The following is a 26,548-nucleotide window of genomic DNA, read 5'->3' as shown; positions in this document are numbered from 1 at the left end:
AACAAGACCTTTGAAGTGATAAAATATGTATAGAGCAATACATTAAAGTTAAGCAGCCACTCAAAAAGTTATTTTATCTAAATTATCTACCTATATTTTACTTATTATATATGTATATCTTACCTGTGTTATACCAATACAGTCTAAGCATATTGACAGTTTTTACTTTGCATAAGTTTAACCTTGATCCTCTGAGTTTGCACATTTTAAAGTAGATAATTAGAAAGGTGAAGGCTAGAGAAGAAGTCTACACACGACTGTAGTAGTGACAGCTGATCATAACTGTGATTTTCTATAGACAGTAAGATACCTTTTCCACACACACACTGGTTGAGAAAATAGGATTTATTATTTGGTGGATTGCCGAGAAGTTAAAATTTTTGGCCCTAAAACAGTTAAAGTTTAAGGCCTTGGAAGCATTTCATGTTTGAAGTATTTAAGAGTTATTATTATCCTGTTCAAAGGGACACACAGTATATGTGATTAGGATGTTCTGATTACCCACTGGGTTTTTTTTTTTATCTGTAAAGTAATATAAAATATTTCCCTTATCTTGTAAATATTTTTTTAATGTGATTAACTTTCCTGCTATAAGCAAATTATCCTTGTTCAACTTATTTATCCCAGTCCTGCATTTCATATCAAATGCTGACAGCTTCAGTTTGAGAAAGTAAGGTTAATGAAACCAAAATTGGACAACTGGCAAAGGTATGTTTTCTTTTGTGAGGCTAGAAATGAAGAGAGTCTTACTGCGATGAGTACAGTTCTTGAAGAAGTCAGACGACAGTATTCAGTGCAGTCGGGTGAGGAATATATTTTTGAATTAATAATACATACCAAAAAATCAGAATATGAACAGTTAGTTGCCTTATATCCTGACTACTGATGTGTTTTATATACAGATGTTCTTTTATGCAGTGAGGAGAAATTTACACATTGTGGTAATTAGAATACTTTTAAATAACATAATCAGCAAAGCTTTAATTGTCTGGATTTCTTCAGTTTCTCCTGGAATTTTAATTTTTCTCTATTCCTAAACCTATGTTATGTAGTTCTCTGTGAACAAGAATTTAAACATCTGTGGAAGAATACTGTTAGTCCTTATCTTTTAAAATTTGTAAAGCATTGTCAGATACATTATTTCATTCAATTCTTACAACTCGTGCAATTGGTGATTCAGGACTGTCTACCTTCATACTTAAAGTGGATAAGAGAGGTTGCTAGTTCTGAGCCCTCCAGAACTTGGATTTGTGACTAATTATTCCAAATCCCCTATGGTTTTCACCTTGTGGATTAATCCTTTGGTAAAAACCTTTGATACAGCAAAGACTATTTTTTACATTTGAACACATTTTTTAATGTGAACACTCATTATCTAAAGTGAACACTCATTATCTAAAGCATAAATGTAATACATTTTCATTTAATACTGTTTTTACCAGTTGGGTAAATTAATGTGTATTTTTGTATAGCCTAACTTTAAATGTTAGAATTTGAAAATGATTTATACGGGTAGTTTATGGAATTTTCTGTTTTATTTTTCTAGAAAAAGAAACTATTAACTATTACATGTAAAAAGAAGAATTAAAAGTTATTCTTACCCAACTGTTGTGTCTTGTGAAGGGGTTCCTTTTGAGTAGTTAGATCAAATGCTTTCTTGGTGTTAATTTTGTCACCGACAGTCATTTGTCCTTTAGGAATACATTCCTGAGAGTTGTTAAAAAAAACCTACAGTTTTACTAATTATGGATTGACAAGGATGTATTGAAAGAAGTGGTTAATTGTGATAGGGAACATGTAGTCTCACTACAGGTGAGCACTTTCTTTGGAGGTCCAGGCTAGGTATATTGGCACCATCAACAAGAAAAATAAGTTCTTGTAAACAGATTTAAAATAAGCCTCTAATGTTATGCATTCCTAAATCATCTTTATTTGCTTTTGAACTGTAGTTTTATATAACATGCTCTATTTGTTAGAAGGAAAGATAGATTTTCTAGAGATTCCCATGAACAGACAAACCTACTTAATAAGCATAGGTACTGAGATTTAGTCTTTAAGCACTTACCTTTAACACTTGCTTCTCTCTCTCTAGGAGGGGCTATCTGTAGGCAGCCTTTGTGATTGAGGATAGAGCAGCAACAGGAAGCAAGAAATATTAGAAATCAAGAATCCTGAATTCCAAATAAGGAAGGTTTCCTGTTCTTACATTTAAATATGGGTTTGTCTGAGCTGGGAATTTACAACGCTTCAGAATACTAGGGTATGTTTTACTGAAATCATTAGGAAGATTTTTTTTTCCTAGCAAAATTGCCTACTTAACTGATACAGCCTTAGTACAGAGCATTCACAATAAAATGTATGCTCCGTTTTTTAATACTCATTACGGTGTAAAGCAGTGATCATATTCTATTAATTTTGTATCTGTATCACAAAATTGAATGGTGATTGAATTACTTTATGAAACTAAATTAGATACTTACAAAGTATTGAAATGAGAGTCATATTGGTTTAAATAGGTGATTAATTGAAGACTAATTTTTATTGTATATAACGAATAAAAATGGCGAACAATCATGGGGTTTTTATTTTGGTTGTATATAAGGAAAACAAAATTTGGGATAATTTTCTTCAAAACTAAAATCACATTTTTTAAGCACAATTAAGTATATTCAAAATTTTCTACTTTAAATGTGTATTTTTAAAAACCTCCAACTTAAAAACAAAATTAGTTATGTTAGTAACAAACTATGAATAAGTAAAATATTTGACATTTTCTGAATGGATATCTGCTGGATTATAAGCGTGAAATACCCTTGGGGCTGCCTTAAAAGTAAGACAGTATAAACCATTTTCAAAAACCTGTTTGTAAATTTTATTTACAAAAATTAACAAAAATTTACAAAAATTAATGTGTAATTTTATTAATACCTGTCATTGATGGTGTCTTTGAACTTTGCCATGTTAGGTAGCCTTGTACTTTTATTATAGTATACATTAACAAAAAAATTAAAGATCCTCTTAATTTTTAAAAATATGTTTTGATTTCTTTTTCATTCTTCTTTAGTCTTAATTTATTGAAGTATTCAATGAAGACTTGAGGATAACTGAATTTCTTTTCTGTTTCCCCTCTGAAATGTTTTGTTAAACTCTTCTAAGGTCAGAAAGGTATACCATCATTTCTCGACAGCCATTGCAAATGTACTTTGTCTACTATAGGTAGCTTGTTTTCTGACATGTGCTTTCCTTAACTGAGGAGGATAACTTGGTTTTCAGCATTTTTTCTGATGGCCGAGCCTGAGCCGAAGAAAACCTATTTACTTATTTTCTAGTAGCAACTAGATTTAGAAACTTTAAGTATATACAGATTGTGATAATATATATCAGTGGTTTTCCAACTACTTTTTTCTGTTTTGTAATAGCAGTAGAACCCTTTCTTCAGATGAAACCTGAAACAAATCTGTGGCAGTTATGCTTAAGGAAAAAAGAACAAAAACAAAATCTTACTCAGAACCCCATTATTTGAAACAGATCAAAATGGAATGGCTCAGGTTGAAACTGTTAGTTTGAACACTAAAGGCAAGAGTGCCACTTACTCATGTCATCCGAGAAAATTTAATAAGAAAATAAGGTTATGCAATTTCAGAGTTTTTGAACGATTGGGTGCATCTGATATAGAGTAAATTTCTTGAACACAGTGGCTTTCTTTAGATCTTAGTGTTACAAATTGAAATAGATATAGTAAAATGAAACATATTAATTTCCATGTATGCCATGAACTTTGCAAACCCAACAGAAAATCATTAAGAACTCCTGTCTCTCACATGCATGTATAATAATACATCATATTGTATTATCATTTTTGTTAATAAACCAGTATTTTGTTGTTGTTGTTCAATGAAGTTAGTTGATATTTAGAAGACTTTACCCAATGCTTAATGTATGCCATACACTTCTAAACTAATTCCGTTGATTCCCTTAAGAACTTCAGAGATAAGTTGTGTTATCCCCATTTTCACAAATGAGGTAACCGAGATACATAGAGTCTGTGTAACTTGCTTAAGGTTATACATTAGGGCAAGATTTGAAAGTAGACAGCAATCCAGAGCTTCTGTACATCTTTCTTAATAGTTTTTTTTTTTTTTTAACATTGAAGGAAGCAAAAAAACATGAAGGAAGCATTGTTTTATCTTTTTATGAATGTTTATCTAAATTTACCTTTGAAATAGAAATAAGTATACTCTGAAACTTTGGTTATTTATAAGAAGTATGTGAAAGGTTTTACTTTTAAATATTCTTTTTAATTATAAATATATTAATACAAATTCTAGTTTAAGAAATTTCATATAGTAAATGCTAATGTAAACATTCACATTGTCAAATTCTTTGAACTAGAATTGCTATTTGCAGTGCAGTTTTAAAAAAGATATGGACAGCTTTATGTCACTACTTGTTGCAAAGCTTCTTATGGTTGTTTTCTGTAGGGAAAGTAATAGCATCCTAAATCCATGGTACTTGGAACTAAGCTGAGCTGGCTTCTACCAGTCTGAACCGATTTAATTTAGTAAGGTCACATTTCCTAATAAGATGTGGTAAAGCATTTTTTCAAGGCCTACTTACTTAACAGGAAAAAAAATTACTTTTTAGCACAGTAGTAAAGTAACTCAATTTATATTTTGGCTGCTCTCAAAGTGATTCACAGACTTTGTGAAAATGTATTCTATGACTAGAGGCGACATTTGTCTGATCTATCTGAACTTGTATAAGCATATCTTGATATCTTCCAAGGTCCAGAAAGGCAAAAATCACAGCATTTTTCACCAGGGAACATAAGATAATTTGTCAAAATTCCATTACTATCTTGTGGTCTTTTAGAGTATTGCTAATTACATTGTTAAAATCCTGTTTTACTTTTGTAATCATGTGTATTAATGTCACCTTTTGGTATTTTCATATTGTAGAGAATCTTCCCTCCTGCCCTAGTGGACAATATACTCCATTTTAAATTATTTAAATAAGATTTTTTTTTTATATTTAAGGTAATCTTTACACCCAACGTGGGGCTCAAACTTATGAGCCTGAGATCAAAAGTTGCATGTTCTACTGACTGAGCCAGCCAGATGGCCCTTAAATTATTTAAATAATATAAACCTATACGAATATTTAAATAGTATTAACAGAGAAACACTTAATAGTTGATACACATTAATTTTGAAAGTACAGGAAAATAGTATTTTTATCAAAATAAAGTTCATTTAGAATCAGAGTGATCAAAAGACAACTTTCCTTAATCTATAAAGAATGCCTACATTTCTATTTGAAAAAGACCAGCAACCTAATAACAAGGTTAGGCAAAGGGCGTGAATAAACAATTTAAAGAAAAGGAATTTTGAAAAGCCCTTAAAAATAGGAAAATATGCTCAATCTTACTTATAAAAAAGGAAATGTAAATTGAAACTGTTACAGCATATCGTGCTATTAAGAATGGGGCCACTCAGAAATAGTAATATAAACCAATGTAAGAGAAAAAATTCAGTTTAGCTGTATATTAAGAAGGTACACCATATATGTATATATGCATTGGATATCTCCTAAAGGATAGTATAAGGAATGACTTGCTGGTGCAACTGTCTATTCAAAATAATTGATTTGGAGAGAAATTAATTAAGTCATAAAAAATTAAAATCTGTAAGGGACCTGCCCAAGGCATTCCTTCTACCTCTGACTTAGAATTGCCCAATTATTTTCTTTAGATTGCAGAGCTGTCTAGTTCTCCTTTCAAATTGCCAGTAGTTCTCAACTGGGCAAGCAGGTCTTTGTAGGTATTATCCTGATAACAGAGATTTTATCTCTCTTGTTGATCTTTGTATTGCGCTTAACCTAGCGTAGGGTAGGAGCACAGTAAACATTTGATGAATTGAACAAGTTTAAGGTATTTATTACTCTGTGACATGATACAAGTGGAAAGTATTTTATCTTTGAAAGAAGAAAAAATTATTTTTCTGTTTCCTTTATTCTAGTGGAAAGCTTAATGTGTTATAGTTTAATGTTGATCTAAGAAATGTTTATAAAGTTGTAATTTGTTAATCATTTTTCAGATACTGGCTTCCTGTCCTGTTGATCGAAAACCATTTCAAGCAGTGTTTAAATTGAGTGCATTGGAAGGTTGTGTTAAGGTAAAGCTTATATTTTACTTTGCAACATGAACCGTATAAACTTAGTTGAGATGATTTTGCTTTAATAGGTTTTCAGTTTGAGTATATTTATGAATTGTTCAACTTTAGGTTTAATCTGTGATTATTATTTCTCTTCAGCATGTAAAGCCTAGGCTTTACTACAAGGACAAAAATTCTGAACCTTTTTTTTCTTTGTCCTCCTTAAAGAGGTCAAATCCATGGTGGTCCCCTTATGATTTTCCACAATTTTAGATGGTTTAAAAGAAGTTTCACATTTAGTGTTAGTTGCAAGATATTTAAGGACTTTTGTATGTCAGAAACATTTACTGATTAATTGGATTGTGCTTTGAATACTTTTTTCATTGAAAAGGTTTGAAATGGAATATTAGATTCAAAAACCAAGCACACAAAAACTTAAATTCAAAATACCCACAAATTGTTTTTCATGAAAAACATCACAATGGTTGGAAGAGTAAGCCAATAAAACTAAAAAAATAAAATGGTGTCTTTGCTTTTAAATGCTGCTGCTTGAAGGAAAATGAGTGATTAGAGAAGGATAAGGGGGTTTGTAGGGATCCTGAGAGACTTCTCATAGTTTCCAGGTTGGCATGGGCAGGTGACTTTATTCTTTTATGAAGTACAATTTTATTGTAATGCTTAATCCTAGTCACTTTCATGAAATTCACATATACATACCTTGTTGATGTTATTTATGATTATGAACCATGATTATGATTTGTATTTAGATTTATTTTTGGCTTATAAATAAAAGAAGTAAAAAGAAATAGGAACATATTCCTGAGTCAGTGAGTAAAAGGTGAAAAGAAAAGGAGAGTGAGTAAACTGTATGAGAAAAAGATTTCTTGAGGTATCAGTAACAAGTCAGGAATGGTGTATAGCTGAAATTACTTTAAGAATTAAGAATTCTTGGGAGTATCTGGCTGGTTCAGTCAGTACAGCATGCGACTCCATCTCTGGGTTGTGAGTTCAGGCCCCACATTGTGGGTACAGTTTATTTTAAAAAAAAAAAAAAAAAAAGAAGAAGGAGGAGGAGGAGGAGGAGGAGGAGGAGGAGGAGGAGAAGAAGAAGAATTCTTACTATATATAAATGTGATGTTGTTGATGGGGGAAAAAACTGTTCTCAAATAGCACTATAAGTCCATAATAGCTTGGAAGCAACATACAGCTATTTAAGCATATAAATACCTCAGTGTAGATATTTATAATTTGTTTTGATATATTCTTACCAGATGTGTCTCATTGACATAAGGAACAAATGAGACTGCAATTCAAATAAAACAACATATGTAAAAAATGATTTTGCTTGTTGTAATTCTATTTAATTCTATTAAATTAATTTATATAAATTAGTATGTCTTAGAGAAAAGATACAACATTGTATACATGTGTAATATTATGATCAAATTTAAAGCATGGCTTCTCTGAAAGACAGATTCTCTATTTTTCCAGACTATGTATATTATGTTGCTGAATATGTATTGTCATGAACTAACTTCCAAAGATATTTTCCTATAAAATTGTGTTTTGTTGCTTCATGTGAAATACTGTTTTGTTGCTCGGAATAGAAATTTATGTTTTATTTAATATGGTTTATATTTTACTTAAATTAAAATTTTGGTGTAGTGTTAGCCTAATTTGGTTAGACTTAAAAAATATTTCTTATGGCATGATATTACCTACATACTCTTAAATATTTTCCTTTGACCTTTACTTCTGAATCTTCACTTTATTATCTTTATCCCTTTCCAACTAAACTTGAAGGAGATATCTGTACTTGGCTCCCTCTTCACAGTTGCTTTTCAACTCCCATTGAACATTCACCCCTATTGTTTTATTTTCCTAAAGCTATCCTCACTAAGGTTCAGAATAATTTTTTGTTTTCTGCATGTGGTGCTCTTGACTGCCCTTTATTTTCTTTGGTCTATTATAGGGTATCCTTTTATGAATGTTTGTATGTATGCTTGCTTGTTTTACTTATCTGACCTTTCACAATCTTCTTTCCTATCTCTCTGCCTTTTTAGAAATAATTTCTTAAATTTTAAATGCCTTTCAATTTTCTAGGGATACTTTTTAAGTCTTCTCGAGTACTCCAGTAGCTTTAAACTCTTACCTATGTTGTATGGCTTCTAAAATTCTATCACTAGCCGAGACCTCTTTCCTTAGAACCAGATTTATGTTTTTAAGTACTTGTGGTCATCCCTATTTAGAATCCAGAATTCATCTGGGAGTTTTCCATTTTTTTCTCTCTCCATCATCTTTGCCTAGTCCTCCTGCGTACTATCTTAAATTTGTTTCTTCTTCATTCCTTTTTTGTTACTTCTTTGTAGGCTCTTATGCTGTCATCCATACTGGTTCTGCCAATAGAAATATACTACAAGCCACTCTGTAAGATTTTTAGTAGCCACTTTAATTTAAAAGAGTAAAAAGATAACAGGTAAAAAATAATTTTACGATATATTTTATTTAACATATGTAGTATGAGTACATATAGTATTTTCAAAGGATTATTATTCAGAGATTTTACCTATTTTTGTTGTTGTTCTATGTCTTTGAAATCCAGTGTATATTTTACACTTAAGGTACAATTTCATTTCAAACAAGCCACATTTCAGGGCTCAGTAGCCACATGCGGCTAACAACTATTGTCTCAGACAGTATAGATCTACACCATTATAAGAACTTTCTTCTGGTTTCCTGGCCTTTATTGTCTCTCCTTAACTGGTTCATTCTCCACATCACTGGCAAAGCTTATCCTAAAAATCAAGTTTGATCATCTTACTCACTTGCTTTAATAACTCCATTTATTTCCTGGTTCCCATGGAATTGTTTTCTTATTTGAGGGTCTTTACAGTGTGGTCCTAATATATTACATCAACTTTATATCCTGCTGATATTTTCTTCCCTGTCTGTATTGGCTTCTCACTGTTCTTCCATTCAGAATATTTTTTCCTTAGATTCCTACTTGTTAAGACCAACTCATAAATTACCTACTCATTTAAGTCTTCTCTGTTATCCTCAAATAGAGTTAATTTCTTAGTCCTACATGTATAAATAGATCTGTGCTCATGAGCACTTTATCTGTTTACAAGACTCTCACTATTTTGTTTCCCCAGAGCTTAGCACACTTACTACTAGCCTTATGGTTTAGCATGCTTGTGAATGAATAAGCATGTGTGTTTGGGCTACCTTTTCATTCAGACAATTTTTGTTTCTTTAATTTTTTTTATCCTTTCAAAGGAGAATTGGTATGTGATTATTTGTGATGCTGGATTATCAACTCTAAATACATGATTTTGCTTTACTTCTAGGTTCAAGTAAAAAGACAGTTGAGAGAAACAAAAGACAAGAAAAATGAAAGCTCTTTTAAGAAACCGCTCTTCTATCGTGAAAATTCTAAAAGCTGTATGAGGTTAGTGATGAACTGTAGAAGTGGAGTCCAAATGTGTAGCACCATAAGATAGCTAATAAGGAAAGTGCTGGGGCGCCTGGGTGGCTCATTTGGTTGAGCGTCCCACTCTTGATTTCGGCTCATGATCCCAGGATCATGGGATTGAGCCCCTCGTCGGGCTCTGTGCTGAGTATGGAGCCTCCTTGAGATCTCTCTCTCTCCCTCTCCCTCTGTCCCTCTCCCCCACTTGTACTTTCTCTCTAAAAAAAAAATAAATAAAATTAAGAAAAAAAAAGTGCTTTATTTTTTTTTTTTTAACAATGTGGAGTTTAAATGTATTTAATTCTTTTAAAGCACATACTTGGTAATTTTAAAAAAGACTAGTTGAAATCTTGAGAGTAGAATTTGAATTGTATCTTTGATGAATTGTTTTGTTTTAGTTTTTTTCTGTAATCTGTTCAGATATTTTTGTGAAATAAAAATGTTATAGCAGTGTAAGTTAAAACTTACTCATTTTTTGTATATGACAAACCAGGAATGAAGCAGCACTGTTGCACTGACCGCACATTTTGAGTAGCACTGCTCTAGTATTTATGGACAAAAAGTAGGAAGTAACTAATAATATAGCACATATTCTTCATGAGACAGTTACAATTGAAGCTGTTTATTATCTTTTTGATTTTACTTCTTTGTATTGTAGCAAGTGTAGCAGGCACTTGGTGCCTACCATAACAACCATTTGTGTTTTAAGAAACGTTTTAACATGTTTGGATTTATTTCTTTAAGTACTGTTTTTAAAACATAATTGCCTAGAAATATAGTGCTTATTAGTACTTGAGTTTAATAGGTATTTAACATATTTTTTGAAGTAAATTGAGTTAATAGTATACTGGAAATTAATTTATTATTAATACTTATATTGTTCTAATACATTTAAAATTTAAGCCCATTTTGATCTGACATATATTCAGAGCTGTCCAAAATTGTATTCTTAAGAAATATATATTGTAAAATACCTAACTAAATCTGATTCATTAGTACATTTAATCAGAATATTAATTTCTTAACAGAGTATATTTATTTAGTTACTAAAACAGTTGACAGTAATTCTTAAGGTTCATTAAATCATGCCACAATTTATAATCCTGCAACTCTTCAGCTCTTTTTGGAAGTTATGGACTTCTTTGAGAATCTAAAGAAGGCTATAGACACCTTCTACCAGAAAAACATGTCATAAAACCTACGTTTGTATATGATTTTAAGGGATTTATGGGACACCCATTCCGAGAGCCCAACCATAAATCCAAGTTAGTAACTGCATTAAAAAAATTTTATTAAGATTTTCTTTTAACTGTATGAGTCAGTTTTTGAGTTTTGCATTTATTTTTAAATAGAAGATAGTAGCACGCTTTCCTCAGGCACACTGAAGAACTTCTGCAGCTTCATTCTTGATACATTATCACTAGCTATGACTGTCACGGACATGCATTTTTGTGCTTTCTCAGAATTATCCTACCTGAGAGTATAGTGGTCATCACTGTACATCCTGTAACAGAGTCATATCGTGGGTCTAACACAGCTGAGGTAGTCCGTATGTTTGACTGCTTTTTCTCAGGGATTTGTGGTAGTGGGATGATATACAGAAATAATAATTTGCTTTTATCCACCAAGTCATCCCCTTCATGATTCCTCCCAAGGTGGAAAGTCTATCAACTGTTGAATATAGTACATTCATTTTGGACTCTGTGGATGTTTTTAGCATCTCATTCAGTCTTATATTTCCTGCATGTAACCTAGTCTTTACAGCACTTAGATATCGATTCATTGTTGCCTCTCCCTTCTAAAGCAGTAAAAAACCCTGACACCCCCCTCCCCCTTTCCCGATACTTCTATTAGTTCCAGGGGAAGAGATTGCGATGGTTTTTTGTTTTTTGGTAATGAACCTCCATTGTAAGTCATAGGAGTGGGAGTGGCCGCTAGTCATGCTTTCTTTACTAGAATTTAAAACCTCGTGCATAATTTCATTTTGGTTGACGGTGAATTGTAAATAAATGAGCAGAGTGACAATTTTCTTTTAGTTATTTCACCTCTTTATTGATGTTTGCAGGAAAAAAGTCATAAAAGAAGATCTATTATGTGCAAAACTTTATGATTTGAAGATAACACACAGTAAGTGACTTTTTTTTTATTTGTATTTCCTACCTTTTTTTGTTTCTTACTTTACTATTTGTGTTAAAGTTCTTGGTTTGGAAAATAGTCATCCCTAGAAGCCACTGAGCTCTGTACATTGTGTCAGTCCTATGTAAACTGTTTTCTTCCTGGAGTGGTTTTTGCTGTTCTCTGTCCCAACCCTTTTTATGCTCTGCTTGGAGGGAGGGAAGAGATTGTGATTGAGTACATGTGTATACGCATGTGTATGTGTGTTTGTGTTAGAAAAGGAAGAGAAGTGTGTCTTCTAATTAGTTGGTGGTTAGCAGCGTGCACATGGTCTTACCCCAGTCATTAGTGCAGAAGTCCTTAGGGGAGATGAGATAAAATACCTTGCCGGCCAGAAACTGTAAGCAGCAGCCTTACAGTTGCTGGGAGGTCTGTGACAGTGAGTAGTTCACAGTTTCCAGAAGTTGTGGTTTGGCCTCTAGCTACACTTCTAATTTGAAACTTTGTTTGGAAACAAAGCACCTCTTACATATTTATCTACAGGAGCAGTTAAATGTTACTGTCTTTTGTTCTTGTGTAGTACATGGTTCTCTCATACAGGAAAGCTTTGCAATAGGGCCTGAGAAAAATGGTATGGTAGTGCTTTGTGACTCCTCCTCAGTACTGAGGCTGTTCAGAAGAACAACTTACTGAGCTGTTTGTAAATAAGTGGTGAGCATTTATTTTGCAGGTTAGGGTACAGTGAATTTTTATTTATAGATAGAAGTAATGAATTCATTGTTCTTAAATGATAATCAACTCATTTTTTATACATTTATGAAGTTTGGATGTTGTTACTTTCTTTGATTGGAATTAACATGACCTCTCAGGTTTATAGATCCTCACATTTCCTGCCTCTGAATTTACTATTAACATGAATTGCACTACAAGGACTTCCATGGTCAGATAGCGTTTTTCTTTTGTTAAAAACCTTAGATATCAAAACTTTGTTTTTCTGTCATTGCTATATATTAGCATCCTTTTTTAATGGATAGTCTTTGCTCAGTAACTCTAGGAACTGATATAAAATTTACTGCTGAGGAAGATTAAATGATGTTATAGATTTTCTCGCTATAATATGGCATGCTTTCACTATAGTAATCTTAATTTTAAGACTACTGTAATTTCCTGTAGCATATATCTTCTGCCTGGACTTATTTTTAGGGAGAAGACTATTTCTGTCAGATCTAACACTGTCCAAGGCCTCTAATCTAGTGCCGTGCCTACTTAAGATGCCTGAATTATTTGTTTGATTTAGGATAGTCAGAAATCTTCATTGTAGTTTATGAGTAGGTACTACAGAAGTACTGATACACAGTTAATTATGAGGAAATGTCTTACAGGACTAAGAGATTAAGTTAATGTGAAGGTAGAGTTAATGGCAAGTTTTACAAATTAAATACGTCTTTATTTGTTTACCCAGTTACACTGAACAGGAGCCATTGTGTCTTAAGGGTACTTTAAATTTCTTTTTATAAAAAAACTTGAGAAAACCTTGTCCCTTTACCTGGGACTGCTTAATTTTAGAAGCAGGAATGTGCATTTATGCCTGAAGTTATTTATCTTTATCTTATATACTACTCAAACTAATGAATAGAGCATAAGAGGCTATGAAATTTTTTTATCTAGATTATAAATTATTAGTATAACATTAGTAAAAGTCTAGCAGGCCTCGTAGAGAATTTTATTGGAAGTTGGGCCTCTTGGGTTTTGTACTGGTTTTTCCATTAAATCATCTGTGACTCTAGGAAAATTATGTAAACTGTTTAATTTAGTTTCTTCATTTAAGGAAGATAGTGTTGCCTCACTGAAGATACTGAGGAAGGTCAGCTAACCTACCTTTTGGCAGATTTGTTAAGGAAATGTCACTTTTCATTCTTCACTAATGCTAGATAACTGAGTTGTCATATTTTTTTAATTTTGAACTCTTTCATCTACTTTGTTCTTAGAATGAACATTAATCTTTGGTTTGGGCTAATATTTTATAATTGATGTAGTTTATAAAAAGTATACCCTTTTCAGGCATGTCTTAATGGAGTACTCCTTTAAGTATATGCTAAATCCATTTAATTATGGCTTTATTAACTTTGGAATCAATTAATCAAATTGTAATTGGGTTCCTGCCAAGTACTGGGCTCTAAGCTAAGAACCTTTTTTATACTAGTTTCTATTGTAGAAAAAGATGTTTTCATGAAACATCTTTTGGGATTAGTATTTCATGAAACATGTTTTAGGATATGCTGAATTCAAACAAGACAAGCTTCCAACTAAGCATACCAGATTGATAAGCATAGCACCTGTTTAATTCTCTAATCCTTCCCAAAACCCTACCAAATTGAGAACAAAGGAATGAAAAATTTAAAGCCACAAGACAAAGAACTGGAGAGAAGAGACAGCAGATAAAAGATGTTCACAAGTCTTGAAAGTGATTGTGTGAGGTGAATGGTAAATTGTCTTAGCAGATGGGGCTCCTAGCTGGCCTAGTTAGTAGAGCGTGCAACTCTTGAGTTGTGAGTTCAAGCCCCACGTTGTACGTGGAGTTCACTTAAAAAAAATTGTCTTAGCAGAAAGCTGAAATCTAAACTTTTCATGGGGAGAGTGGAGTTTAGAAGAAATCAGTTCACATACCACAGATCCTTAGACTGTTTTGAATCTGAAGGTCTCCATTATCTTTGAAGGCAGAGATATGGGTGGTGCCAAAAAACAGAATTGGTAAAAATGTTTTAAAGGACTTTATCCTGCAGATTCTTGGTTGAACAGGGTAGGGGGAGTAGTCTACACCCAGGCAAAGACTGGAGGCTTACTCTCTAGAGGGAATGATTAAACCAGATTAAAGTCTGGCACAAATGAGGATAGAGGAAATAACCCTAAAGAGAGGGAAATTAAGGCAAATGTTAAGGCCTCTAGTTCTCTACCCATGGTCTTTTCCCAAAGCACTAGCAGTCTTGTGTATTTCCAAAGTGGGAGATAGGAGACATCTTCTGGGTTATTGTCTTGCCTAAGAGAAAAGACTTGAAATATTGATATTTGGGAGTCTACAAATGAAAAAGCCAGATCTTTGCTTGATCATCCTACAGTGAAACCCATTAGTTGAAAGGCTCTGACCACCGATCCTCACCATTTTCAATCAGTATTTTAGTGTCCCACAAATTAAGGATCACCAGGTATTTGAGGGAAACCTCCAGTATAACAGAGGTCAAAACAGAGATAAAAGGAACCTGATAGAACAAACCAAGTGTTGGGAAATAGGGAACAACTTAAAAATTAATATGGTCAGAGATAAGAGAAGGGATACTTCCTCATTGAAACAGGAAAGACTAAAGAAAGAAAACTTTTGGAAATGAAAAATATAGTATAAATTTTAAAACTTCAGGGATAGATGATAAGCTGAGAAATCTCAGAAAGTGGGATGAAAAGTTAACCAGACAACATATTAGTCTGTGAGGTTCAGTACTGAATAATAAAATTTCAAAAAGGAAAAAGTCCAAAAGGCAGAAAGTTATCAAGAAAAGTTACTACAAAGGAAACTTCTCAGAATAGTAGGGTGTGAGTATCCAGATAAAGACTTAACCTAACACCTGGTAAATTAGGAAAGAACTGACATGTTTCATAAAATTCCAGAACACTACAGATCACAATTTCCTAAGAGGTTCTGGAGAGAGAACAGACCATGTATAAAAGAATGTTATCAACAACGGATGGAGCACTAGAGCAATGCCTTGAAAATTTGGGGGAAAATAATTACTAACCAAGGACATTCTAAACCTTGTTAAACTGACAGTCAAGTGTTAGGGTAGAATAAATACATTCTCAAACATGGAAGAGCTCAAAAATTGATTCTCCTACACCCTTTCTCAGATTTCTACTGGAGGGGGTGCATGCTCCACTAAATGAGAAAATAAATGAACAACGTGAGATTCAGAAAATGAGTTCCGACCCAGCACAAAGATAAATGGGATTATTAGAATGATAGAAGATAGTTGAGAATGATCTGTTAAACAACTTTTAGAGAGTTACCAGTTCAGACTGGAGCAGGAAAAAGGAATAGTATTTCCAAGAGAGTGGGAAACAGACTAGGTAGATGCATTAATGTGTTTGTATTAAGAGGAAATGTATACTTGTAGTGTTAGTTATTTTTTTTTTTTATGAAATTTATTGACAAATTGGTTTCCATACAACACTCAGTGCTCATCCCAAAAGGTGCCCTCCTCAATACCCATCACCCACCCTCTCCTCCCTCCCACCCCCCATCAACCCTCAGTTTGTTCTCAGTTTTTAACAGTCTCTTATGCTTTGGCTCTCTCCCATTCTAACCTCTTTTTTTTTTTTTTTCCTTCCCCTCCCCCATGGGTTCCTGTTAAGTTTCTCAGGATCCACATAAGAGTGAAACCATATGGTATCTGTCTTTCTCTGTATGGCTTATTTCACTTAGCATCACACTCTCCAGTTCCATCCACGTTGCTACAAAAGGCCATATTTCATTTTTTCTCATTGCCACGTAGCATTCCATTGTGTATATAAACCACAATTTCTTTATCCATTCATCAGTTGATGGACATTTAGGCTCTTTCCATAATTTGGCTATTGTTGAGAGTGCTGCTATGAACATTGGGGTACAAGTGGCCCTATGCATCAGTGCTCCTGTATCCCTTGGATAAATTCCTAGCAGTGCTATTGCTGGGTCATAGGGTAGGTCTATTTTTAATTTTCTGAGGAACCTCCATACTGCTTTCCAGAGCGGCTGCACCAATTTGCATTCCCTTGTAGTATTAGTTATATCAATGATAGGTAATATAGAGAAAAAAAAAGTAGTTATTAACCTTAGGAAAAGCAAGATGTTGTAAAAGAAAAATAATAATTAAGTTCATGGTTCAGCTGTAAATAATGTTTATATAGTTACAATAATGTAGTACTGCTTATATCAAATGTTGATATATTAAAAGGAACAGTTGGTGGAAGCACCTAAGGACGTGGGTAGGGAAGTGGTAGAAGAATAAAGCCTTTATCTGCTATGGTAAAAAAAAACAAAAAAAACAAAAAAAAATTAGAAAATACCTGAAACCAAAAAAATCAAGGTAGAGTAGTATAAGCATGTTATTTAGAAATAAAGAGGCAAATATTAGAAAAAACACTGAAGGGATTTGATGAGTGCTTTTAGGGAATGGGAATTTCTCTTTAAGCCTAGAAGTGCTGTTTGACTTCTTAAAGTATATACATGTGTTACTTGATTGATAAAAAATGAAAAGGGGTGCTTGGGGGGTGAAATGAAAAGGGGTGTCTGGGTGACTTGGTTGAGCGTCCACCTTCGGCTCAGGTCATGATCTTGTGGCCCATGGGTTTGAGCCCCGCGTCGGGCTCTATGCTGACAGCTCAGAGCGTGGAGCTTGCTTCGAATTCTGTCTGTCTGTCTGTCTCTCTCTCTCTCTCTCTCTCTGCCCCTCCCCTGCTCGTGTGCACTCGATCGCTCGCTCTCTCTCTCTCTCTCTCAAAAATAAATAAATGAAAAGGCCTATCATTGCTGTCCAAAGGTAGATTAGTAGGGTGGATTTGTGAAATGGTCTCTAGGAGACCACAATTTAGATAAATCCACCAGTATTGAATGTTTTTGAGATTGTTACTGGAGTTGCTCAGTAATTACCTGAAAATTACCCAGAAATAGGTGAAATACCATTTGGACTAGATACTCATATTTAACATTGGCAGAAAACAAACAGTTCTTCCTGTAGAGAGCATTCTAATGGCTTCCTGAGATAGGTTTGCAAGTGAAGGAATGCTATGTAAACGCAATATACTCAGTAAGTAGTAAATGAACGAAACCTGAATGAAAACAAAACCTTACCTACCCATTAGGGTGTAAAAGACGCTGTATAGCTACAATACAGCAAAACTGTGTCTAGCTGAAGGAAATAGTTACTTCTAAGAATGTGGCTGGGTACCTATCACACTTTTTTATTTCTGGCTTCTTTATGCAATTAAAAAAAATCATTATCATCTTTTAAATATGCATTGATGAATAAGAAAATAAGCTCCTGGAACTCAGCCAGCACCCCTCTTTCCCCATTGTTGAAATTACATTTGTTAGAACACTTCTGGGTGGGAAATGTGTGAAGGATGCAAAAATAGCAGGAAACCAAACAGCTGTTGTGTAGTAACTTAAATGGAAATTAGTATGCTATTAAGTAGAAAGTAGCCTATTACCAACTGGACTGACAGAAGACACCCCAAATACATATGGTCTTTACATGAGCAGGAAACAGGCCTCCTCACTAGAATGATTTATTTTTAACAAAGTCACTAGGCCCTTTGTGAGGCAAGCAAGGCAGAAGATTGAAAAGACCTATTGTCATTTTCACTGTACACTTTTTCTAGAGTTCTGAGGTGAGAGCAATGACCATAGTACCAGTAAGCGGTTTATTGCAGACAACAAGTGTATTGATAGGTAAAGATGACTACTAATATAGGCTTCATGAAGAACAACTAGAAGCCGTAATCTATAAAGATGTTAACACAATTTTTGTGGTTAGCAGAAATTGTCCTTTATTTTTCTTAGTGTGGAAATTTGTATCCATTGAAATAAATTTGCAGATGTAACAGGTAAAACCAGAAATACCCAAATCATAAGCAGTGTAGCCATAAACATTGCTATAACAGAGGGCTATTTTATCAACACTTCTGCACTTCTTAATTTTAATTATAAAGTTTGAGGAAGAAGGAGGGTACTTGATGTTGGTGCCAGGAGCTAAATCATAATTTATGGCTGACAAGGGCTGATGATCCCAGTTCTCTGGTCAGCTCCTACTTGAGGTCAGTTAACTGCCTGATTTTTAGGTTATAGCTGGAAAGAACATATTAAGTGTGTTACTGATATTAAATAATTTCACATCTTGTGTATGTGTATTTTTTTTTTTTGTAACAAGATGGTTTAAGTTTGCATAGGCTGCCAGAAAATGTTGACTAGAATTTTCATACTGATGCTCTGAGCATGCTTCACACCAGTTGTTTTGTGTTGTGGCTTTTTCTTTGTACCTGCAGCTTAACAAGATAAAATTAGCATTTGGAAAAATTATATAAATGCAAATACTATTATTTTAAATTTAACTTTTCTACATATTTTAATTTTCTCTTGTCAGTATGCCAGTATATGCCAGTATCAGTACTGGTTTACAACCTTTTGAAATAAAAATTAAGACAAGGTAACGGAATCTTTTTATGTCTTTGTACAGGAAACCCTACACACAGTGAAATGGAAGGAAAGAAAAATGCAACAATAAAGATAAATAAGGTTTGTAAAAATAGGGGCACCTGGTGGCTCAGTCTATTTAAGCGTCTGACTTCAGCTCAGGTCATGATCTCATGGTTCATGGGTTCCAGCCCTACGTCAGCACAGAGCCTGCTTGGGATTCTCTGCCTCTGTCTCTCTCTCTCTCTCTCTCTCTCCTCTCTCTCTCTCTCTCTCTTTCTCTCTCTCTCTCTCAAAAATAAACATTAAACAAAATTAATAAGGCTTGTTCAAACAAAGAAAAATCTTTTTCTTATATAATAACACCTTATGGTTGTTTAATACATAACTCTGTAACTCAGGTATCAAAATGTTTAAATTATAACTATTACCAATTATGGAGGTTTTTTGTTTGCTGTTTCACTAACTTCTTTTTACTTTTCTAGCCCCGAAGATCAAATCAGTGTACAAGTCAGCGCTTCAGAAATTTTTTCTCCAATATGTTTTCTTCTAGTAATCACATTGGAGAATCTTCTTTTACCTGTAGAACTTACTGGTTAGTATTTATTACTTTTAATGGATGCTTTTATACTTGATGTTTAATTATTATAATTAACTTTCAGTAAAAATTTAAGTTTTGGCTCAATAAACATAAAGGCTCACCTTGTGTTTTGTTTTTGTTTCTCCTGGAAAATAAATTAGTTCAAGGAAGGAGATCACCTATTATTTTGTGACCCTCTGTATTATGTGATGACTGCCTATGATCTAGTGGGTTTTGTTTTCATTAATAATGAGTTGTTCTACACAGGCTTTTATTTGATAGATAAGTAAAGCTACTTGCTAAATTTAATCAAGAAGAACCCTTTTAGAGTAGATCCAGTCGTCTTTGAATCTGTAGTGACTGGCATATGGATACTAAGTAGATGTTTGTGGAATCTGAAGATTAAGTTGGGGTTTTAAAATCACTTAGCTTTGGTTAAATGAAGAAGACAGGTTTAAGATTGTATGATTTAATTTTAGAGCTTGGCTCAAGGTACCAAAGAAAACAGTAACATCTGAGTAGCCTTTTAAAAAGCTGAACTATATCCGTTTTGATTACAGTAACTATACCTTCCTCTATTTTTTCCTTTTGTCTTACACTTAGTTTCTGTTGGGAAATTGTTGCAGATACAGTTTCTACTGGGATTGCTTGCTACAGCTTTGGTTCATGGTTGGTTCATGGTTCATAGAAAATAGTGTTGCTTTTTTCTCTCAGTAACATGGATATTATTCTAAATTGACTTTTTAAAAATATCCTGTCACCTAAGATATAAATTCAGGCATTATTTTTATGAATCAAATCAATATAATTTTGATTTGTAATGTAAAAAATTTACAGGAATGAATTCATTTTGAAGGTGTTTAGAAAAAGGTACTTCTTTTAAATGTGGTTTATAATGTTAGGTACAAAAATTTTTCCTATTCATGATATAACCCACTTGTTATGCCGAACTTAAATTTTTGGAGTTCTGATGAAGGTCTAAAATTTATCTTTCAGTACAGAATTTATAGAGGTCAATGAAACGAATACATTGATTAGGCAGAAGAGACAGGAATTGGAATTGTCATGGTTTCCTGATACATCACCTGGGATTGGAAGGTAAAAAAAAAAAATTGTTTACCAAAGTGTTCGCATGTTAACATGAGCACAGGATACCATTAAAATACTTAAGCACAGAGGTATCTTAATCAATAGTTGTGTTTCTAAGAAAGTTTTGTGCAAATTAAACGTGGTGTTTCAAATACCTAAAGAAGATTGCTATTTAAAGAACTCCTTAAAAAGTACCCCTATTTATCTGTTTAATAAGTATTAAGATATTTGAATCATTTAAAAGAGAGAGCACCAAAATGATAAGATTCATTATTAATAATAGTATTCAGATCTGTCATCCTTCTGTTTCCCCCATTCCAATCTTACCTTTGTGCTGTTAGCTGATGCACTGCTTTTGTCATGACCTTTAATCTCTATAAGAGTCTTCTCAATAAATATTTGATCAACTCTTTATACTTTGCCCTGGCATTCATGACTTTCTATAATACAGACCTTTCTTAGTTTAAGTCCTGAAGCTACTGTCACATTGCTAGGTGTATTATATATATACTTCAAGTTCCCATGTAAAGATTAAGGTCCTTGCCTGAGTTTTATATTTATTCCTGTAACATTATAACTTTACCGTATATAAACTGCAGTATAGTTCTGCATAGGACCTTCACCATCTAGATGATGGTGGAGCATCAATAGAAGTAAAAATAGGAAGTCCAGATATATATAATGTAAAATCTCAGAGTTATATATTTTTGTGTGTGTACAAGTTGCACAGTGTTTTTGAAGCTTTTCTCCACCTAGTCCATAATCTCACCTTATACTGGATAAAGTAGTTTTTTGTTAGGAGACCTGAACTGAACAAATAAGAATCAGAAAAAAGCTGAGAGTGGATTGGATTTTGATGCAGAAACTTAGGTCCATAAGAACACTAGGAGCTTAGGTTGAGAAACTTTACAATATAATAAAGCAATAGAAATCAGTTCTTTTCTAAAAAAAATTATTTATTTTGATGTTTTTACTTTTTGATACATGCTATAAAACAAATCTAACAAAAATATGATAACCATGTCTGTATGATATGCTTCAAATTCAAGTGATACTGTTCTGTTTCTAAGTTTTGTTATTTATTCATGGACTGATTTCTCTTTAACCTTGCTAATTTCTTTAAAACCTTGATTTGATTAACTTGGCTAAATTATCTGTTTGGTTGTCCAGAAAGGGAAGGGGGGTGGTGCAAGGGGCATGAAGGCACTTTCTGGTTGGTGGAAATGTTCCGTTTTTTGGTTTGGGGTGGTGGTGGTGCTTACACAGATAGATATATATATAAGTCACAGGTCATCAAACTGTATACTTAAAATCTGTGCATTTTATTTATTTATACATTTTATTATCCAAGTTGATTTTTTTTAGAATGGAAAAGAATAAAAGCTAAAACTTTTTTTGACAAAATATTACATTCAATTACTTAAAAGAAAAACATGTATTATATATGAAGTTACCGTTCAACCCTCTTGCCATTAATTTATCAGAAAAACATGCTTTTAAAAGGTTTTTCTTTGTAGCCAGTTGGCAGCCATCTTTGAACAATGAGTAACCTTGAATTTACATTTTTACTTATTTTGGCAAAAAATCATTTAAGTACACTGTATTTTAAAGTTGCTAACCTCATTTGGAAAAATGAATAATTTTAAATAGTTGGTATAATTTTTTTAAAACATTTAAACAAAAATGTCTTTGTTTTGTTTTGAATTTTCAGAATTGGTTTTAGACCCTGGAATATTGAAACACAAGTGCTTCCTCTCATCTCTTCTGTGTTGCCAAGAACTATTTTTCCAACAAGTACCATATCTTTAGAAAATTTTGGTAAAGTTTGTGAAATGTTTTCTAGTTATTAAAAAATTATTAGCTTTTTTCGATATCCTAAAAAGTGTTAATGACTTAGAAAAGCTATAAAAATAAAATGTAGATAGTAAGTTCTATGGATTTCTGTAAATATTTGGACAGGCATTGACTTTTAAATTGTTCCAGTTAGAATTTTTTTTTTTTTTTTTTTTTACTTTAAGAAATTACATCTTCAATACTTTGAGGAACTGGTTAGAAGTCTCCTTTCTGTTTAGGGCTTCAGTGTCCAAAATGTAGATCTTTAGAAGTTACATCTCCTATTAATTATGAACAAATAGTTTCAGTCTTTATATATTTGTGGATGACTCTTGTTTCCTCTTACGTTTTGCCTACGTAATACCAAGATGGTAGTTGTTAGACCAAACATATTTTCTTTTTTTTTTTTACCCCTTTAAATTGCCCACATGAATTCAAATCTTGTGATAACTCATTTCCATAGCATTAAAATAACTAGGTAAATACCTGCTGTTACTTAGATGTTAGTAGCTATGTGCTTATTCATAATTTGATTCATAAGTATATTTTGTTTCACTCTATTATAGACATGTATTTTATGCTAAAATAAGCTAAAGCTAAAGCCAGACTATTATCATTTATTGAAACAAACTTTTTACTTTAAAAAAATATATATCATTAGGTACCTCTTGCAAGGGATATGCATTAGCACATACTCAAGAAGGAGAAGAGAAGAAGCAAACTTCTGGTACATCAAACACCAGAGGATCAAGACGAAAACCTGCAGCAACAACTCCTACAAGGAGATCTACACGTAATACAAGAGCTGAAACAGTCAGTCAGTCCCAGAAATCCCCAGTATCAAATAATTCTGGGTGTGATGCCCCAGATAACAACAATCCATCTGTAAGTGTGTCCTCTTCAGCCATGTCAGAAAAGCAAACAAGACAGGCTCCAAAACGGAAGTCTGTAAGAAGAGGAAGAAAACAACCTTTATTGAAAAAGAAACTTCGGAGCTCTATACCTCCCCCTGAAAAATCATCTTCCAGTGATTCAGTAGATGAAGAAACAGCAGAATCTGACACACCACCTGTGTTAGAGAAAGAGCACCAATCAGATGCAGAAAGTAGTAACAGTTGTACTGTGCCAGCAAGTGTTGAAAATGAGTCTGCTAATGGCTTGAGAAGTTGCAATGAACAGGTAGAAGAAAGTGAGGAACATACTGAGAACCATGATACAGAGGAAGCGGTGGAATCTTCATATTCTGAGTCTCATACCGAAGATCCTTCTGTACTAGTTGGAGAGGAAGAGGATATTCAAAAAGTCGAAAATACAAGTGTAGAGGCTAATGTTTTATGTTTAGAAAGTGAGACTCCTAAAAATATTTCTGGAAAAGGAGGTGATCCATTGGAAAATCAAGACCAAACATCTGGACCTTCAGAATCAGAGGTAAAAGCAGACAAATGTACAGATCATCCTTCAAATTATCTTCCTACATGTTCAGGATCTGAAGTTGAAGTATTCCAACCTGTACCAAGCTTAGATGAGTTACCAGAGAATTCAGAGTCAGTGGTTAATGAAGAAAAAGTTATGGAAAGTCCTATAGTAGAAATTGTTGATCATAAAGATTTAACAGTAAAAACAGAACAGCTTGTAGATGGCCCCAAATTAGAATCTTCTGAGGGAAGAATTATACAAACAGTGAGCAAAAAATCCATAGAGGGCTCAGAGGCTCAGTTGCTTGAGCATGTTGAAACTGAAGATGTAGAAATAATTGCAACATGTGATACTTCAGAGAAAGAAAGTTTGAATAGTATTCAAGACTCTGAAAATAATTTATTAAAAAATAATCTTAACACCAAATTAGACAAATCTTTAGAAGAAAAGACTGAATCTCCTGTTGAACATTCCAGATCTACAGAATTGCCTAACACACACATTGAACAAATTCAGAAGCATTTTAATGAGGACAACAATGAAATGATACCTATGGAATGTGATTCATTTTGCAGTGACCAGAATGAATCTGAAATTGAACCTCCTGTAAATGCTGATACCACACAATTGAATGAAAATTCTGTGGAGCACAGTTCTCAAAATAATATGCCATCTTCTGATCCTGCAAATGGAAAGGTTGAAACTGTATCTCAGCCATCTGAAAGCCCAATAGATGTGATGGAGAAAGCCAAAAAGCCTCGTACCCGAAGATCTAGATTTCACTCCCCATCTACAACTTGGTCTCCCAACAGAGACACTGCACGAGAAAAGAAGCGGTCTCAGTCTCCATCTCCCAAAAGAGAAACTGGAAAAGAAAGCAGGAAGTCTCGATCACCATCTCCCAAGAAAGAATCTGCAAGAGGACGTAGAAAATCTCGTTCTCAGTCCCCAAAGCAGGATATCGCAAAAGAAAGGCGACGATCTCAGTCTCGATCTCCAAAAAGAGATAGCACGAAGGAAGGCAAAAGATCTGCATCACTCTCCCCCAAAAGAGACACTTCGAGAGAAAACAGAAGATCTCAGTCAAGAGTGAAAGATTCCTCCCCAAGAGAAAAATCCAGGTCTCGGAGCAGAGAAAGAGAAAGTGATAGAGATGGGTCACGGAGAGATCGAGATCGAGAAAGAAGAACGAGGAGATGGTCTAGGTCCAGATCTCGTTCGAGGTCACCATCAAGATCTAGAACAAAAATTAAGAGTTCATCATTCAGTAGAAATGACAGAGACACTTACTCTCCTCGGTGGAAGGAAAGATGGGCAAATGATGGTTGGAGATGTCCACGAGGAAATGATCGGTACAGAAAGAATGATCCAGAGAAACAGAATGAAAATACAAGAAAAGAAAAAAATGACATCAGTCCAGATGCTGAGGATCCAAATTCTGCTGACAAACATAGAAATGACTGTCCCAGTTGGGTAACAGAAAAAATAAATTCTGGGCCTGATCCAAGGACCAGAAATCCAGAAAAGTTAAAAGATTCTCACTGGGAAGAAAACAGAAATGAAAATTCAGGGAATTCTTGGAATAAAAACTTTGGTTCAGGTTGGATGTCTAACCGTGGTAGAGGTAACCGTGGCAGAGGCACTTACAGAGGTGGTTTTGCCTATACAGATCAGAATGAAAATCGGTGGCAAAACCGAAAACCCCTCTCAGGGAATTCAAATAGTTCAGGGAATGAGTCTTTCAAGTTTGTGGAACAGCAACCCTATAAACGGAAAAATGAGCAAGAGTTCTCATTTGATACACCGGCAGATAGATCTGGGTGGACATCTGCATCTAGTTGGGCTGTGAGAAAGACTCTACCAGCAGATGTACAAAACTATTACTCAAGACGAGGGAGGAATTCTTCAGGTCCACAGTCTGGATGGATGAGACAAGAAGAAGAAGCAACTGAACAAGGTAACATACTGTGTTTATTTAGTAACACTATTATTTGAGGAAAGGGATTATAAATTTAAAACTTCTTATATATGAATTGTAATGATCTGTACTTACAGTTTTATAATGTTAAATCCCATTTAACAAGTCACTTTGCATTATATAAATATATACATATATGTCAGTATTTATTGCCTTTTTTACTGCCCCTCCCTCCAATCTTGTCAAAGGCTTAACTAGTTTAAGTACAGTTGGCTACAATAGAAGAACTTGGGATTTTTTTAAATTTAAATTCAAGTTAGTTAACATATAGTATTGGTTTTCAGGAATAGAATTTAGTGATTCATCACTTACATACAATATCCAGTGCTCATCACAAGTGCCCTCTTTAATACCCATCACCCATTTAGCCTATACTCCCACCCAACACCCCTCTAGCAACCCTCAGTTTGTTCTCTTTATTTAAGAGTCTCTTATGGGGGCACCTGGGTGGCTCAGTTGGTTAAACGTCTGATGTTGGCCCAGGTCGTGATCTCACAGCTCATGAATTTGAGCCCCACATCAGGCTCTGTGCTGACAATTCAGAGCCTGGAGCCTACTCTGGATTCTGTGTCTCCTTCTCTCTCTGTGCCCCCCCCACCCCTGCCTGACCCGCTCATGCTCTGCCTCTCTCTCTCTTAGAAATGAACATTAAAAAAAATAATGAGTCTCTTATGGTTTGCCTCCCTTTCTGGGT

General features: G+C 33.9%; 1 protein-coding gene across 5 annotated transcripts in view; it reads left to right on the top strand.

Annotated features, from left to right (window-relative positions):
• The window catches only part of SCAF11 (SR-related CTD associated factor 11), a 71,082-nt gene that overhangs the window by 34,683 nt on the left and 9,851 nt on the right, over positions 1 to 26,548 (top strand). For 3 of the 5 annotated variants that reach the window (XM_043563496.1, XM_043563494.1, XM_043563497.1), the window contains exons 5-12: positions 6,096 to 6,173; positions 9,503 to 9,603; positions 11,690 to 11,751; positions 19,002 to 19,060; positions 19,444 to 19,553; positions 20,535 to 20,636; positions 22,339 to 22,445; positions 23,122 to 25,833. In XM_043563496.1, coding sequence (XP_043419431.1) covers positions 6,096 to 6,173; positions 9,503 to 9,603; positions 11,690 to 11,751; positions 19,002 to 19,060; positions 19,444 to 19,553; positions 20,535 to 20,636; positions 22,339 to 22,445; positions 23,122 to 25,833 — 3,331 coding nt within the window. The remainder of the gene's footprint in view (positions 1 to 6,095; positions 6,174 to 9,502; positions 9,604 to 11,689; positions 11,752 to 19,001; positions 19,061 to 19,443; positions 19,554 to 20,534; positions 20,637 to 22,338; positions 22,446 to 23,121; positions 25,834 to 26,548) is intronic. The other 2 variants (XM_043563498.1, XM_043563495.1) reach the window with 1 other exon arrangement.

Source organism: Prionailurus bengalensis, chromosome B4, assembly GCF_016509475.1.
Source record: "Prionailurus bengalensis isolate Pbe53 chromosome B4, Fcat_Pben_1.1_paternal_pri, whole genome shotgun sequence".
NCBI lineage: Eukaryota > Metazoa > Chordata > Mammalia > Carnivora > Felidae > Prionailurus > Prionailurus bengalensis.
This window is presented reverse-complemented; position numbering and strand designations above follow the sequence as displayed.